Source organism: Mustela lutreola, chromosome 13 (assembly GCF_030435805.1).
Source record: "Mustela lutreola isolate mMusLut2 chromosome 13, mMusLut2.pri, whole genome shotgun sequence".
Taxonomy (NCBI): Eukaryota; Metazoa; Chordata; class Mammalia; order Carnivora; family Mustelidae; genus Mustela; species Mustela lutreola.
In genome coordinates, this window is record NC_081302.1 from 53,106,325 (window position 1) to 53,122,336 (window position 16,012).

The following is a 16,012-nucleotide window of genomic DNA, read 5'->3' on the forward strand; positions in this document are numbered from 1 at the left end:
AATTACAGACATCAGGAAAGCTAGGGTAAAACAAATCCCATTACAATCTTGAAAGTTCAAATTAAATGTTTAATTAAATCTGGGAACAGATGAAAAGTTATATACAAAGCAATATATCAACACATCCTAAATCAGAAATGTATCCTAGGTTTGGGATTTTAAATCCAAAAGAGGGTTTAACTAAATTAAGAGATTTAAACTACAAAGAAAGATTTAAGATTGTTTAGAAGGATTGTCTGGACACTTCACTAGCGAAGTACCTTCCCAGAGATCTAAAACAAAGCAAAAAAGGTTTTAAATCAAAGTTATTTAATAGTGAGTAGTCTTCATTCAAAAATAAAATTTTGAATTTGCAAACACAGGTGCGCACATAAAATTTATGAAACAGATGTTACTTCTTTAACAAAATTCAAGTCACCTATACTGGAATTACTTTTCAGAGAACAAAATATTTATTTTTACATTTGTGAAAATGAAGCCAGATGTGAAAAGTAAAAGGAAACGCTAGCTACCATTAATCCTAAAGTAATCACCATTCCAGCATAAAAAGGCAAATACTATACAATAACAAACAGCAAACTAAAGATCAAATTAAAATTTTCTTTATATAAGTACAATGTCATTTACAGTTTTAAAGCCAATACGATAATGAAACCATTAAAGATTAAAAAACAAATACCTCCCCAACTTTACTGGTTCTTGGTCCCAATACTTAGGAAAGGAGCAAATGAACCATGAAGTGTCTCAAAAGTTACTTTCCATACCTAAACGATATTTAAATAATACTGCTTTTTAATAGCAATGTACCTTGTAAACCTAGATAAACATCTGCATTTTCACGATTCATCATCTACTTCATATAAACTAGAGTATACATCAACTGTAGAATATAAGATATAAATGTTGCAAAAAAATGTATACAAGTCACCCCCCAGTCCCATTCCTTTACTTTGGAATAGTTAAATGAAACCATTTAAAGGATATCATGATATATGTCATGCTACACTTTTCAGAAAAACTCAAGGAAATAATGAGTTACTTAAAATCATTACTATTCTATTTGAAAATCTCTTCATTACCAAAATATAAGGTTCCTAAGAGGAAGTATCAGGTAACTGAAGGGCGAGGAGTCCAGTTGATACTTCAACCATTCTCCTCCTCAGTCTAGAAACCACATTCAGAAAGAATGCACCATTGCTGACCTCAGAATGCTGCTTCAGCCCACTTCTGCTTTACTGTTAATACAAATTTCAAGTGCTAAACAGCTACTCCACCCCTCCTGACACCTCAGGGAATATAAGCCATTTACAACATCGAGTTGTAAACAGCTCTTCTGCTGGGAAAGTTTTATTTTCTCGAGTTCTAGACAGAACCATTGCCTGAGTTGCAGAGACCAAGAAAGTCTTTCACAATCACTATTTCATTTTGAGTCAAATTAGTTTACCAGTTTAATTTGTGAGCAGACTGCCCTTCTAAATAACTAACACTGAATAAAATCTAAATTATTTACATAAATACACTTAAGGCAATTTATCAAAGCCTGGACAATTTCTAACAATAAAATCCAGCTCTATAAAAAAATAAGAAGGAAGTCACTTTCACTTAGCCAAAGAAAAGAGGGAGGGTAGAGAGTTTTCAAATATTTCTCAAGAGCTACAACGGTCAAAAGCAGTACCATATGTATTATAACATAGGATGAAAAAATTAGTACAGGGGTGCCTGGGTGGCTCAGTGGGTTAAGCCTCTGCCTTTGACTCAGGTCATGATCTCCAGGTCCTGGGATGGAGCTCCACATCAGGCTCCCTGCTCAGCAGCCCACCACCTGCCTCTCCGCCTACTTGTGACCTCTGTCAAATAAATAAAATCTTAAAAAAAAAAAAAATTAGTACAATAGAAGGGGGAAAAAGACTATTTTACAACATGCCACTTTTTTTTTTTTTTTTTAAGATTTATTTATTTATCAGAGAGAGAGAGAGCAAGCGAACAGGCACAAGCAGGGGGAACTGCAGGCAGAGGGAGCTGCAGACTAGCACTTGATCCCAGGACCCTGCAATCATGATCTGAGCTGAAGACAGAGGCTTTAACCCACTGAGCCACCCAGGCACCCCTCTTGGCAACTTTTTTTTAAAAAAATTATTTATTTATTTGACAGAACGAGAGATCACAAGCAGAGAGGGGCAGAGAGGCAGGCAGAGAGTGCAGAGGAAGCAGGCTTCCTGCTGAGCAGAGAGCCCAATGCAGGGCTCAATCCCAGGACCCTGAGATCATGACCTGAGCTGAAGGCAGACTTAACCCAATGAGCCACCCAGGAGCCTATCCTAGCAACTTTTAAAGACTATTGACTGTATTTTAAATTTCCTTTATTTAAAAGCCTCAGAAAAAGTTCAGGAAACAAATTTCAACCTTCCAACCCACAAGTAACAACAGAGAAGAACCATGATGAGTTCGAAAATAGTGAATTTCAAATGAGTGAGGTTTTATTAGGATTCTTGATGATATTAGGTCATCTAAGTCCACAGGGTGGCAGTCTCATTTAAATTTGTCTCTGGATTCAACGTACAGTTTTAGTATTCAAAATGCCACACACACATACACATAAAGGTGGGCAGTAGTAGTTTACTGTCTGACCAACCCTAGGAGTAACAGTTGCCTGTTCTCTCCAAATAAATAAACAAATAAATACATATTTATGCTTTGTAACCTCCCTATTTCTTTTAGGAGTATTTACTTCCTGGCATCTTCAATTTTTTCTTCCATTTTACTTTTTTTTTTTTTTTTTTAAATCTCATCCTTTGCATTCCACTGCTACCACCCTATTTAAGGAGAGAAGAGAGACAAGGACAGCTATCAGATTATTTCTGTACTTCCGGAGACACTCCACCTTGTTTAAGGCCGGATGCAAAGGGAGAGTGGGAGCAGAAACAGGAATGGGCAGATGAGAGTGGACACTACAGACACAATCCTTCCATCCTCTGGTTCATCATGCACACTACCACCAAATTAGTTTCATCAAAAACTTGTATCACTAGAAATCCCTTTTCCCAGCTAAGTAAATTCCTTATCCCCAAATTCAAAGAGCTTCACAATCAGAACCTTCCAAAATTTCCTATCTAAGTGCTCTGGAAGAGGTAAGGGGATCTGTAAAATAAACTTTGAATAGACCTTCCAACTTCCTGGTTTGCATTCATTCATTCAAATACATTCTGAATGTTCTCTGAGTGCCAAGCACTGTTCTAGGCGCTGATGGTATAGAAGGGAACAAATCGAAGTCCCTGCTTCAAAGTTATTCTCTTGACTGGAGAGTCTTCAGTGGAGAGTTGTTAAAGGTAAGGGGACAAACCCCAAGTACTTCCAGCTCTCCACAGGTAAAAAAGCACCACTCGAGGCATACAACTGGTTGGGGGGGGATGATAAAGACACCAGGGATCTGACAGCACCAACATTGTCTGCTGCAGGCTCTAATCTATTTTTGCAGCCTTATTTCCAATTCCTATCCTGCTTGTACCCTCAGCTCAGCCAAAATGTGCTAGTGACTGTTAATCTGCCTCTACTCTGGCCTGCTTCTTTCTTAATGCCTTGCTTTCCACTATATCATCACCAGAAAATGCCTAACCAGACTTCAAAGCCCATCCCAAATGTTGCCTCCTATAGGAGGCCTTTTTCCATTCACTTCACATGACTCCAGATGTGATATCGTGGAGGCCCCCAAGCCATATAACCCTTGGCTTTGTTCCCTCTGATCATCTGTCACACTATGAATTGTATCATAATTATCTGTATAGATTAACCTCCTTCATCAGCTCTTTACTGAACACTTGCTACATCCAAGGAGCTAGAACTGCAGTGTTAAATTATTCCACTTATATTTTTAAATGCTTACTATCCAAATGATAAAAATAAAATGCAGAGACAAAATATTATGTAAGCTTTTTATTACTTCAATCTTTTAAGTTTTGTTGATATGCTCTACATACCATAGTTCACCCAAAGAATAGAATTCAACGTTTAGGTTATTTACTGAGTTGTGCAACCATTATCATTATTCTAATTTTAGGACATTTCAAACACTCTAACAAGAAACCTTTATCTCCATTAGCAGTCACTCCAAGCCATGCCCCTGTAACTACTGCCCCTTCACCTCCCAATCCTAGGCAACCATAATCTATCCTCTTTCTCTCCTAGATTTGCCCATTATGTACAGTTCATATAAACGGAATCATATAAAATGTGGTCTTTTGAGTTGGCTTCTTCTGCTTAGCATAACCATCTTGAAACTGATCTATATTATGTTATGTATTGGCTCATTCACTTTTATTGCCAAATAACATTTGACTGTTTAGATACATCTTATTCATTCAGTTGATAGGCATTTGCACTTCTACTTTCTGCTTACGAATAATGTTGCTATAAACACATGTACAAGTTTTTGTGCAGGCAGGTTTTAATTTCTCTTGGGTAGATACCTACGAATGGAAAGGCTGGCTATGGTAAGTCCATGTTGAACATTTTGAGGGAACTGTCATCCTGTTTTCCAGACTGCACACCATTTTACAGCCTACCAGCATTGCATGAGGGTTCCAACTACTTCACTATTGTTTGAATCTTAAAGAGCAAGAATGATTTCACTATTCAGTATCCTTACCCTCCAGGAGTTTATACTCTAGTGGGAAAAAAGGTTAAGAAATAAACAGAAACAAGGGAATGTGTTAATTTCAGGTACTAAGAAAAAAAGGAGAAAACAAAAGAATAAAATAAACAACAAAAAAAAGGGTGATCAGAAAGACCTCACTGATGTTGACTGAAATATGAAGAGCTGGAGGGGAAATATTCTAGGCAGTGGAAACACCAAGAAATAAAAGTGGGAAAACAAGTTTGGCATGTTCAAGGAACAAAAAGGAAGCCAGTGTGGCTGATATATAATGAAGAGACAGAGAAGGGAGGACATGAATTTGGGGAGGTAAATAGAGGCCAGATAATATTCAACCATGGCAAAGTCCTTGGATTTTAAATGCCATCATTTTTTAATCCCTTATGTTTCTTTAAATGTAGGCATTCATCTGTGTAAACATTTACTAAATGGTCATATAGCTTCTGATTGTGCCTAAGAGCAGCAAATCTTAGAGACTACTTGGGCAAATACATACCACTCAATTAGTATCCCTTTACTCTGTGGCTCATGAGGGGACACCTAAAACACCTAATGACTATCAGTGCCTTTTTGGTAACAAGGCACAAACACATAGAATGAAGCCTTATAAACTTATCACTGACCCTTAACCAATTTAAGGTGTATGCCTTATTGAGAGCAGCTAGCAGCTCAGTCTTAGAATATTAAGGTCATTTTCAATAAAGCATGCTAGTAAGAATATAGTTGTAGATAATGCTCATGATTTAAACCAAGATTTCATTCTTTCAAAATGAATTCTAACTGACTGCTTTTCTCATTCTATCAATTAAAAATTACTATTCAACTGATGAACATAAAATACGGGCACAAGTCTCTACATTGCTTAAGGTTTTTAACAGAGTAAAGTTTCACATATTACTGCTATATTTGTTTTTTCAAAGGAGAAAATGTTTTGAAAACTCTAGTTACATACATGGTACTCCTTTGATAAAAGAACCTGTTATCTAGTCAAAATTTATTAAGGTGAAATTCTCTTCTACCATACCAGCTTGATCTCCCATGCCTCTTCCTCTAGACACTGTGTTCAGACAGTGTGCCAGCTTCATACCGTTGACTCCGCCTCCTCCTCCAGCCCCGCCCCCCACCCTCCACTCCCCTCAGCTTTAAGATACATTCTCCACTTGGAGAAATCCAACCAGTTCTTCAAGGTTCAAGGCAAACACTCTCCCCTCTACCTCTCTTTGCCAGGTCTCGGGAGTAAAAGTGATGTTCTGTAACTCTGATAGTGCCTTACCCTGTTTGGCCTGGTACACAGTATAGGAGTCTGAAAAATACTGTCACCAAACTACTCCCTTCAGCAATCCTTTAAGTATACAAAAAGCAAAGCTATTTGCAATTCCTGGGTGCTCAGTTGAAAATCATATCCATTTTAGCACCTTGGTACTGTATGATACCACGTCAACACAAAATGCAAGGTCAAGAACAATTAAGCCCTCTCCAGAGACAAGGCAGAGGGGTCTTTCCCTCCTTCCAAATTCCGACGGAGTTTTTTAGTAAATGGTTTCTCAATAATGACACAATCCTACTCTTCATTTAAATGAAACTTTCCCCACGTAAATAAAACGTTTCCACTTGCATGACCTATTCAAGAATTGCTCAATTCTTGCAACTCTATCCGAAGCTTCTGAAGATATGTATTATCAAGAGTTTAGGCTGTAAACAATGCGCACAGAGGAGGTGGAAGATTCACCCAAGGTCAATCCCGAGCTAATCGCAGGAGCGAAAATACAATTCCATTCAGTACTGTGTCCAAAACCTACTAATACGATCCTGAACATCGGGAACTTTCAAAAGCGTGTGACGGTGCTTGTAAATACTCAAAGATTTCAGCTAACCAAGAGGTAAAATATTTTAAATTACGGAAGTTTACTTACAATATAAAAGTGATTAATCCTTAATCATGCGCATCACGTTAACAGATTATTTCAAAACTCACTGTGCGGTTAAAATATAAAAGTTTGGAAATGCGCTCACTAACCACCACTTCTGCTCTTCTCAATGCACTGGCCAGAAACCCATCCACAAGAGCCACTTCTTCCTTCTCCAATTGTTCCCAGAGGCCCAACGGACTAAACATTATAGCTCACCCCATCTTCTAATTTCAGCTTGCATTTAAGATAACGCTTTTGTTTCATTTACAGCTCACATGCTGCTGACACAGCTGCCCCTTCTTTGTAATAAACACAGGGCTTCTATATTTAAAAATACAGTGAAACTTTGTTATAACATCCCCTCCCCAGTCTCCAGCCAATTTTCTCTCTTCCAAGCCCCACCTCCACCCCAAGATTCTTCTATCGGCGGCGCTCAAAACGTTAGACCCTTTGGAAAGTTAAATTTCTTCCCTAAAGACATCTCATCATAGTGGTATTTTTTCTTCTCCACGGCACGTGCGCGCGCGTCCGGGTGCGCGCTTTAAAGCCGGGCGGGAGGATTGGGGGTGGAGGGGGGGGGGAAATTCCCTGCCCCGGAGGCCTTCCCAGGCAGTGGCACTCAAGTGTGTGGCTCCGGAGTCCGCGGGACTTTTGTGCGCAGAAACCAGCGCCCCCGAGGTCAGGCTGGGCGGAGCTGGCCGGCGGGCTCGGCCGCTGCGGGACAGCCGGGTGGACACGCGGCCGATCGGGCGGCGACGGGCAGCTACGCGGACGGGAAAGCGCGCCCGAAGGCACCGAGGCTCGCCAGACCGCCACGCCGCCGCGCGCCCCGCGACAGGCGGCTTTGTGCCGGGGGGGGGGGGGGGGGGGGAGGGGGTGTCCCCGTAAACAGCAGGCGGAAAGAAACGAGGACTCCAAACCGGGCGCGGACTCCCGGCGCCGAGGGCAGGGGGTGAACACGCCCCACGTCACTTGGGACGGTCGGAAAACTACGGCCGCGGAGGGTGTGGGCCCGGGGGGGGGAGTGGTGCGGGGGGCGCTGGGAGGAGATAAGACTAGGCCGGAGTTAATCATCACCTCCCGAGCGTCTGGAAAAGGACGACTCGGGGCGGAGGGGCAGGAGGGCAGCCCCTGGAAAGTGAAACTCCGCTGGCAGAGCAGGGAGGCGAGGGACCCAAGCGCACTCGCTCCTCCAGTCTGCCCGGCGTAGCACGAATGTCCGTTTGTCACAAACTCATCAGAAGGAGACAAGTAGAGAGTCAGAATAGGGGAAACAAAATAAGTAAGTTCTCCCATTCGGTTTTTTTCTTTAAAAGTGTTAAAAGTGTTACTTCGTTCCCATACCGGGAGTCGAACCCGGGCCGCCTGGGTGAAAACCAGGAATCCTAACCGCTAGACCATATGGGAAGTGCTGAAAGAGACGCTGCCGTGACTCACCTGACAAGTGCACGCGCCCCCACTGCCTCCGCTGTGCTTCCCCACGCCGCTCTTCCCCCCCGTCGCCTCTGCGCCACTCGAGCCGCCGCGGATGCCCACGCGCTCCCCGAGCGAAGGAACTAGCCGGCCCGTGTGCGCGGGCGTCGCGGGGGCGGGGCGGGGCCACTCCGCCGCCTCCGGAAAGTTCTGAGGCAAAGCCCAGCAACTCGCTGCCCCGACACCAGCTGTTTCACCTTTCTTTTTCTAACTCCGCCAACAGCCCCCAGCCTACAGGTCCGGGTTGCTTCGCTGGTCAAAGTGCGTGCGGACTAGTTGGCAAAGTTGAGGGCGGCGACGTCTCGGGGAACAGCTGTTTGCGTTGGGGCGGAGGCGGCGCGCGAGCTCCTCGGCCACGAGCCAGCGAGCCTAGAAGGGTGGAGGTTCTGGATCCCAGGGGAAGAGAGAGAGTGAAGGCGGGATGATGCGGGGACTTGAGGCGTGAAGTTCTTGTCCTTCGGCTCAGGTCCCGTCGCGCTTTCACCCCTTCTGGGTGACCTCAACCCCTTTATACCGACCCCACCTCTCAGGATCCCAGAGTACCGCCCCGTAGGGGGAGGGGAAGAGGAGGAGATTTCGAACGCGGATTGAGTCGCCTGGGCATCCGTAGTTGGGAACCGTGGAACCCTGGTCCCGGGGAAAGAGGGAGGTGTTCGGGTTTGGAGGCTACGGTGGGCCTCGCGACGGGCTGGGTCCCAACTCGCCCCGCGTGGGGAACACGAGCTCGAGCCGGACCCCGGGGCGACGCACGGAGCGGCTGGTCCAGTCATGTGAGTCGGGTCTCAGGCTCTAAACAACGAGGTGTTGTTTCCCAGGGCGGCCCTTTCTCTGCCGGGTCTCGCCCTCCACCCCCCCCCCCACCTCTTTTCGGCTGGAGGCGTGACGGAGGTGCTCTTAACTCGCTCGGGACCGGCAGCAGACCGGCAGGGCCGGTTTTCAGGGCATTTGGAAATGCTATCCTTCGGGGCGCCCTGGGGGCCCGAAGCTCGGGCTTCGGGAGGGAGGTTGGCGGCCAGTTGAGGTTGGACTGCTGCCCGCGAAGCAGCCGGGAGCTCCCTCACTTGCACAGTTGGGGGGTAGCAAGCACCCTATTCGTTTCTGTAGCGCTTGAATCCTGGGGTATTGTGAAACTTTAGGGTTGGACTTGGGCCACCTCCGCCTTCACCGACTGGTAGAAACGGCGAGTCTTATTAGCATAACTCCCACTCAACCCCCCCAAGCCTTGCGGGCTAAGAGGTCCCTTGGCTTTTCCAACTCCTCTTGCCCCAAGTCCCAAAAACAAATTGTATAAACTGATAGTCTCGGAGGAACCAGTCTCCCTCCAAAAGAGTCTTGTTCTTTGTTCCTTTGATGGAACTAACTTGATTTAAAGCAAACTTTGAGCTTCTTCAGGCCTCCATTAGGGCAATCTCCCAAATTGCCAGAAAGGCATAGAGAAGATAAATCTTTTCCAAGATGTTTCTTATTTCTTCATACTGATGATAGTGGCAAATGAGAAAAAAAAAAAAATTTTTTTAAGCACTTTTATTAAAGGCAGTTTTAAATCCGGTGCAGACGACTTTTCTGGTGGCAACAATTTCAGATAACTGCTGCATGAGTTAAATACTAAAGGTAATGTGTATAATAAGACAGGATTCAGCAAGAGGGTGTTATATTTCAGACTCTAAGAAGATATAAAAACATGCACAGTTTTGCCTTTTTAATTATAAATAAGCTTAGACCTGTTTTTCTCTTTTTCAGGGCAGACTACTGGAAGTCGCAACCAAAGAAATTCTGTGATTACTGCAAGTGTTGGATAGCGGACAATAGGCCTGTATGATAATTCCACTATAAGAGAGTTTAATGATATTGTATTCCTGTGTTTCTTTTTGATCTGAACAGTATTTATGAAGCACCTTCAAATACATTGCTCTTGATTTTTCAAAACATTGAAATATTTCTGTTGTCTTTTCATTTCTTGTACGAAAGTGGTGAGCCTTCTTCCTTTTCATCGGGTTAAATTTGATTATATGTTGAGCCAAATTATTTCTCTATGTCCTTTAGTCACATTCAGAAAATGGATGTTGACTGGGTCATCTCCATGTTTATCCACATTATGATGTTGTTTAATACTACCATATAAAAAATACTAAAGGACAAAGCCGTTTATATATAAAAAAGAACATTATTGTAGTTTATCTTGTGTCTTTTCAACTCCAGAAAAATAAATTAAACATATTTGCAAAGCTTTGTAGCTATAAATGGTTTCATTTTAAAGAATATCATTACCTCTTTCATGGACTATTATGAAAATAGCAGCTCTATTAAGCATTTATTACTGTATCTCAATCTAGATTAAACTTTTAAGACATAAAAGCATCACTGATTTTTCCCCCTTATGTGCATGCCATAATGTATATATTATTATATACAGAATGTATATATTATTATATACTGAAAGACGGGGTTATCTTTTAAGTATATATTCCTAGCCTTTGTACTTGATAGAGTTGCATGCACAACAGAACAGCAGCCCCGTTTTTAACAATATTATACTTCTTTGATAGACATTTATTTACTACTGTGTACAAGGAGTTTGGGCATATTTTTTTTCCAGGATTTTGTTTTTGGTCTTTTGAATAGTTGCTAAAGATCTCAACTTGTTTAACTTGGGCCATCCTTGCATAAATTATGAATTCTGTACAAATGGTTGATAGTTTCTCCTCTCTTGAGGTTCCTAATCAGTTCAATGAATTTTAGGAGTCAAGAAGAGTAAATAATCCCTTCTAGGATAATCTTTGTTCTCTTTGGATTATTAATATACATCAGTTTAACCTTTAATTAGAAACAAAATTATTTTGTTTTGAAATGGGTCTTTAATATTCTTTGTGTGGTATAATTAACTTTAGGAAACCTGATATATGAAAATTAGAAGGTGAATTTTTTCCATTGTGAAACCTTTGTTTTACAATGTCTCACTTTAAAGAGGAATTCATGGTAGTACTTTAGGATAGCTTAGCTTAGATTTGATTGACAAAATTTATTTTGCAAGGTTTATCAGAAATTGTTTAATTGCGTACACCCAGACATTTGTAATTTAGGGAGCATTCCTGACTGTTTTAAATGAGTAATAACATTCACTCACTCCTTTGTCCCATCCAGTCACCATCACTTTTTGTAGGTTACCACTTTTTTTCATTTTCTAGTCCATTTCATTGTTTCTGTTTGCACATACAGGTTTTTATTACAGCGTCATGTAAAACCTAGGATACCATACACATTATCCTTCACCATAGTTTCGTGGTTTTTTGTTTTGTTTTTTAAAGATTTTATTTATTTACGTACTTGACAGAGAGAAAGAGATCACAAGTAGGCAGAGAGCGGGGTGGGGGAGGGGAGAAGCAGGCTCCCTGCTGAGCAGAGAGCCCTATGTGGGGCTCGATCCCTGGACCCTGGGATCATGACCTGAACTAAAGGAAGAGGCTTAACCCAGGTGCCCCTCGTGTTTGTTTTTTTAATTGAACAGTATCTCTGGAGCTCTCTCCATGTCAGTATGTAGGAACTTTGTTCTCTATTCCAGCAGCCAAAATTTGGTAGATAGTGCCAAATTGTCCTCCATAAGAGTTGTACATCTTATACCATTACCACAGTGTGTAAAAGTATTTGTTCATAAGTTGGAAGGAATTCCTTGCTGTCTACTTTCCTCATAGTTTGGAGGAATAAGTTCTAATATTGTTTATTCTCTGTTTCCAGAGCAGTACAAATTCTAGAGACTTACAGGTTTTGACATTTTATGTTGAGAGGTGTTTCTTGAAGTTAAGTTTTGTTCCCACTCCTCTCTCTGGCTTCATGTCTTGTTTGAGTCCTTGTTACAATCATATTAACTAGATTTGTCATCACGGGTACTTTGTATTTTTCTCCATTGATATGGTTATCATAGTTTATTTTAAGCACCAAAGGAAACCAGAGGATATGATAACAATTAACATGGTTCAGTTCCCTCATATCATTTGATTAAAAGGACTGATTTGCATTAAAATTATTTTCCTGTCAATCATTCCAATTTTGTTATGTTCCATTCCTCTATTTATTGTTACCTTACTGTGACCATTATGATATTAATGTAACTTTCCTTTGCATTTTCTCTCTTATTAATTTTCAAGAGTGTTGAATTTCACGAAAGAGGAAAGAATCATAAGGAGAATGTTGCAAAGAGGATCAGTGAGGTAATTTAATTTATTTCTTTGCCAGTTTTTCTATGTAAATATCGGTCCTTTATCTGGCTTTCGATTTTATATGTGTCTTACATAGATTAAACAGAAAAGCCTGGATAAGGCAAAGGAAGAAGAAAAGGCATCAAAGGAGTTTGCCGCAATGGAGGCAGCTGCCCTGAAAGCATACCAAGAGGATTTGAAAAGGCTTGGCTTAGAGTCAGGTAAAAAAGCAGCCAGCATGTTTTAAAACTAACATCAGAGGTCATGCTCAGTGAGCTTTTATTGTTTCCATAAAGAGGTGGTACACTCAGGGTCTAGTCTTGGTGCTTTTCCTATGCATCATAGCTGTATTTAGACCATGGGACTTTGCTTATGCACTTTTATTTTACTTTTAAAGCTTCATGTTGTAACATCTCCATTCATAACCATACTGCCTCGGTGGTTAGCTAGTCCTAGTTCTGTCTTGGTCAGTGTTCATTTCAGACACAGCTGAGTTTTTTAGGTACTTGGCTAAAAGGAGCTATTCATTAAAAAATAGGCCTTGTATTATAACCACAGTTTGCTTTATCCATATGGTCAAAAGTATGAATTATGTTTGGTTATATAGTTGAGTTATAGTGAATTAGCCTTTTGTGGACAAATTTACTGATTTTACCACTAGAAGGCAGATAATTTTTTTAATTGGATAAATTTGACATAAAACATAGTTTATGCAGGTGATACTTTGATGCATTTATATACCGTAATAAGATCACTACTAAAGCAATATTTACCACATTATCTATTATGGTATTGTTGTCTATATTCGTTATACTGTGCATTCAATCTCTGTGGCTTAAGTACTACTTATTGCAAGTTTATAACCTTAAGCAGTATCAGCATTAGCCCCCAACCCCCTATCCTCTGGAAACAACAATTTTACTTTTTGGTCTTATGAGTTGGACTCTTAGATTCCGCATCAAGTGATATCATGCAGTATGCTTGTCTTCTCTTTACCTGACTTACCATAATATGTTCAGGTTCCATCCATGTTGCTACAGATGGCAAGATATCCTCCTGTCTCATGGCTGAATAGTATTACATTATGCATATGTACTATATCTTTTTTATCCATTCATCTTGTTGATGGGCGTTAGGGTTGTTTACATATCTTGGCTGTTATGAGTAATGCTGCAGTAGGTATGGGAGTGCATATATCCCTTTGAAATGCTGCTTGTATGTCCATTGAGTGATAACCAGAAGTGAAATTGCTAGGTCATATGGTATATGTGTATTTAACTTTTTGAGGAACCTCCATAAGTTCTACATAGTGGTTGGACCAGTTCACATACACCAGCAGGATATGAGAGTCCCCTTTTGCCATGCGGTCACCAGCAAGAAGGTAAATAATTTGGAGGTTTGAAGATAACTCAGTTCCGGATAAAGGCATTTATTAAGTAGAGTGTATCAGTCTTGTTGATGAACTTAGGCTTTAACTCAGGAGCTTTTCTGTCAGCATTTCTTCCTTGACAAATCCATTATCCTTAAACCAGGCAAATAGCAGTCCCAGTTGTTGATATTGCAGAATGGTTGAGATAGTCAACATGGAATGATATTCTTCACTCTCCAAAAACTTCTTTCCATTAGTTTTTAAGCAGAATAATAAGTCAATTGGTATTGCCCTCATCAAATAAGGATAGTTGTAACCAGACTTTAAAAATATTATCCTGGACATTTTTAGTTAAAAGGAAGGGATGGGGGCTGTATTTCCATGAGGATAAAGCTGTATGCTTAAAGGAAAAAAAAGGATAGAGGTGTTCCTGCAGGATTAAAAGGGAGTCGTTGAAAATTCATCTCATCAATTATATGGATTGGGAGGTTCCATTATGCTACCCTATAAGCAAATCAGTCTTTGCATTTTGTACTTAAATGTATTTAAATAGGATTTTTCAAATTATTTTTGATAGCCTCATTTTCTTTAATAGGATATACATTCCCCTTAAAGTGCAATAATGCAGTACAAAGAAAAGACTTTTAAAAACTAAATGCTTTTAAGGTTATCCCAGACATCATTAGAGTTTTCTAAGTTATACGCCACTTTGTAGTCTATTTGGAGGTGGTTTTATTTTTTCCCTCAATAACATGTCAAATACTTCCTTTCTTTTAAATAATTAAGGATATACATTGTGTTTAATGGCTACAGAGTGGTTAGGAGCACAGACTTTGGAATCCACCAGAATTGCCACTTGCTAGATATACAACCTCCAGTTTTCACAAAAACTAAGTAACATAATGGTATAAACTGCTTATTACAGTGACCACTTGCAATAAGTGTTTAATAAAGGTTATGAAATGCCATAACAAAATGCCATAAAAGTGTCATAACTTATTTAACTAATCTCTTCCAGACTAACATTTTAGGTTGCCTAGAGTTTTCACTGTTAGAATGAATGCTTCAGTGAACCGTTATGCAGGCGTGTTTTTTCATATTTATTTCTGTAAATTTAATCTCTATAGAGATGAAATTGCAGAATCAAAGTATAAATATATTTTATATATTGATAGCTAATACCAAGCTGTCTTATCTTTGTACTTTTTGTCCATCTTTTGTTAGAATGTTGGATTTATTTGTAAGGAATCTTTGTTACAAAATTAACCATGAGCCATATTTGTTGTAAATACTTATTATTTGTCTTTTAATTTTTTTTAGTTTTTAAAAATCTTAATTCTATTATGAATAACATAGCATATTATTTTTGTTGTTTATTTTTATTTATTTGGATTTGTATGTAGGTTTAACACTATTTTAGTTTGTGGGGTTTTTTCACATATATCTTTAATCTGAAGTTTATATTTATGTGCAAACATGAGAGGGGACTTGGAGTGGAGAATAGCTCGACTTTTTTCCAAATAAGTAACCAACATCATTTGTTAAGTGACCTCTTTTTCTAATAGGCATCAGGAGTCTGCATTTGGGTCTCTTTACTCTTTGTTCTATTTCATTCATATGTTTACCTACTCCAGGATTCATTTTACTTTTTTTTTTAATATACCAATTGTTTTAGAGTCAGTTTTAACATCTGGTAGAATTAGATTCCCCTTATCATTTCTGTTTTATAATTCTGGATATTTGTGCATATTTAGTTTTCAAAATGAGCTTTATTTATAATTTGTCAAGTTCCCAAAAGAATCTTCTTGTCAGACTTTTAATTGGAGTAACATTATTAGTTGTTTCATACCAGGAAAAAAAAAAGTGTTGGTACTTCACCTTTCTTTTATCTTTTTCTCTAGAAATTTCAGAGCCAAGTATATCACCAGTAACAAGCACTATCCCACCTACCTCTGCACCAAAGCAACAGAAGGAAAAGAAGAAAAAGAAAAAAGACCCTTCAAAGGGCAGATGGGTAGAAGGCATAACCTCTGAGGGTTACCATTACTATTATGATCTTATCACGGGAGGTAGGTCAGGCATAGAACTGGTAAGAATGATAACTGACTGTTTATTTTGTTCTAGTTAATATTGGAACATTTAAACAATGGAAGACTGTAACTTGACATCTTTGCCACAATGGTAAAAAAATAATGTGCCCTTTAAAAAGATATCCTTCTTAAAAAAAAGAAAAAGATATCCTTCTTATAGTGACTCAATGTTATACTTAGTTAAGCCCTTAAGAATGGGTTCCTTATGAGGCACGTGGGTGCCTCAGTCAATTAAGCATCTGCCTTTGGCTCAGGTGATGATCTCAGTGTCCTGGAATCGAATCCCTTGGAGTCCTGCGTCTTGCTCCCCGCTCAGGAGAAAGGCTGCT

General features: G+C 40.0%; 2 protein-coding genes and 1 non-coding gene across 6 annotated transcripts in view; 1 reads left to right on the forward strand and 2 right to left on the reverse strand.

The window, feature by feature from the left end:
• The window catches only part of ELF1 (E74 like ETS transcription factor 1), a 107,959-nt gene extending 99,823 nt beyond the window's left edge, over positions 1-8,136 (reverse strand). The window contains exon 1 of one of the 2 annotated variants that reach the window (XM_059144595.1): positions 7,996-8,136. The gene's annotated coding sequence lies outside the window, so the exon portion shown is untranslated. The remainder of the gene's footprint in view (positions 1-7,995) is intronic. The other variant, XM_059144594.1, reaches the window with a different exon arrangement.
• The window catches only part of WBP4 (WW domain binding protein 4), a 66,766-nt gene continuing 58,459 nt past the window's right edge, over positions 7,706-16,012 (forward strand). Inside the window, exons 1-5 of one of the 3 annotated variants that reach the window (XM_059144599.1) lie at positions 7,706-7,840; positions 9,772-9,844; positions 12,174-12,236; positions 12,322-12,445; positions 15,495-15,662. In XM_059144599.1, coding sequence (XP_059000582.1) covers positions 12,385-12,445; positions 15,495-15,662 — 229 coding nt within the window. In that variant the 5' untranslated portion in view covers positions 7,706-7,840; positions 9,772-9,844; positions 12,174-12,236; positions 12,322-12,384. Of the gene's footprint in view, positions 7,841-8,150; positions 8,269-8,643; positions 8,802-9,771; positions 9,845-12,173; positions 12,237-12,321; positions 12,446-15,494; positions 15,663-16,012 lie in introns of those variants that run through there. The other 2 variants (XM_059144600.1, XM_059144597.1) reach the window with 2 other exon arrangements.
• On the reverse strand, positions 7,894-7,965 carry TRNAE-UUC (transfer RNA glutamic acid (anticodon UUC)). The gene has a single exon. It is a non-coding gene; the product is annotated as a tRNA-Glu (tRNA).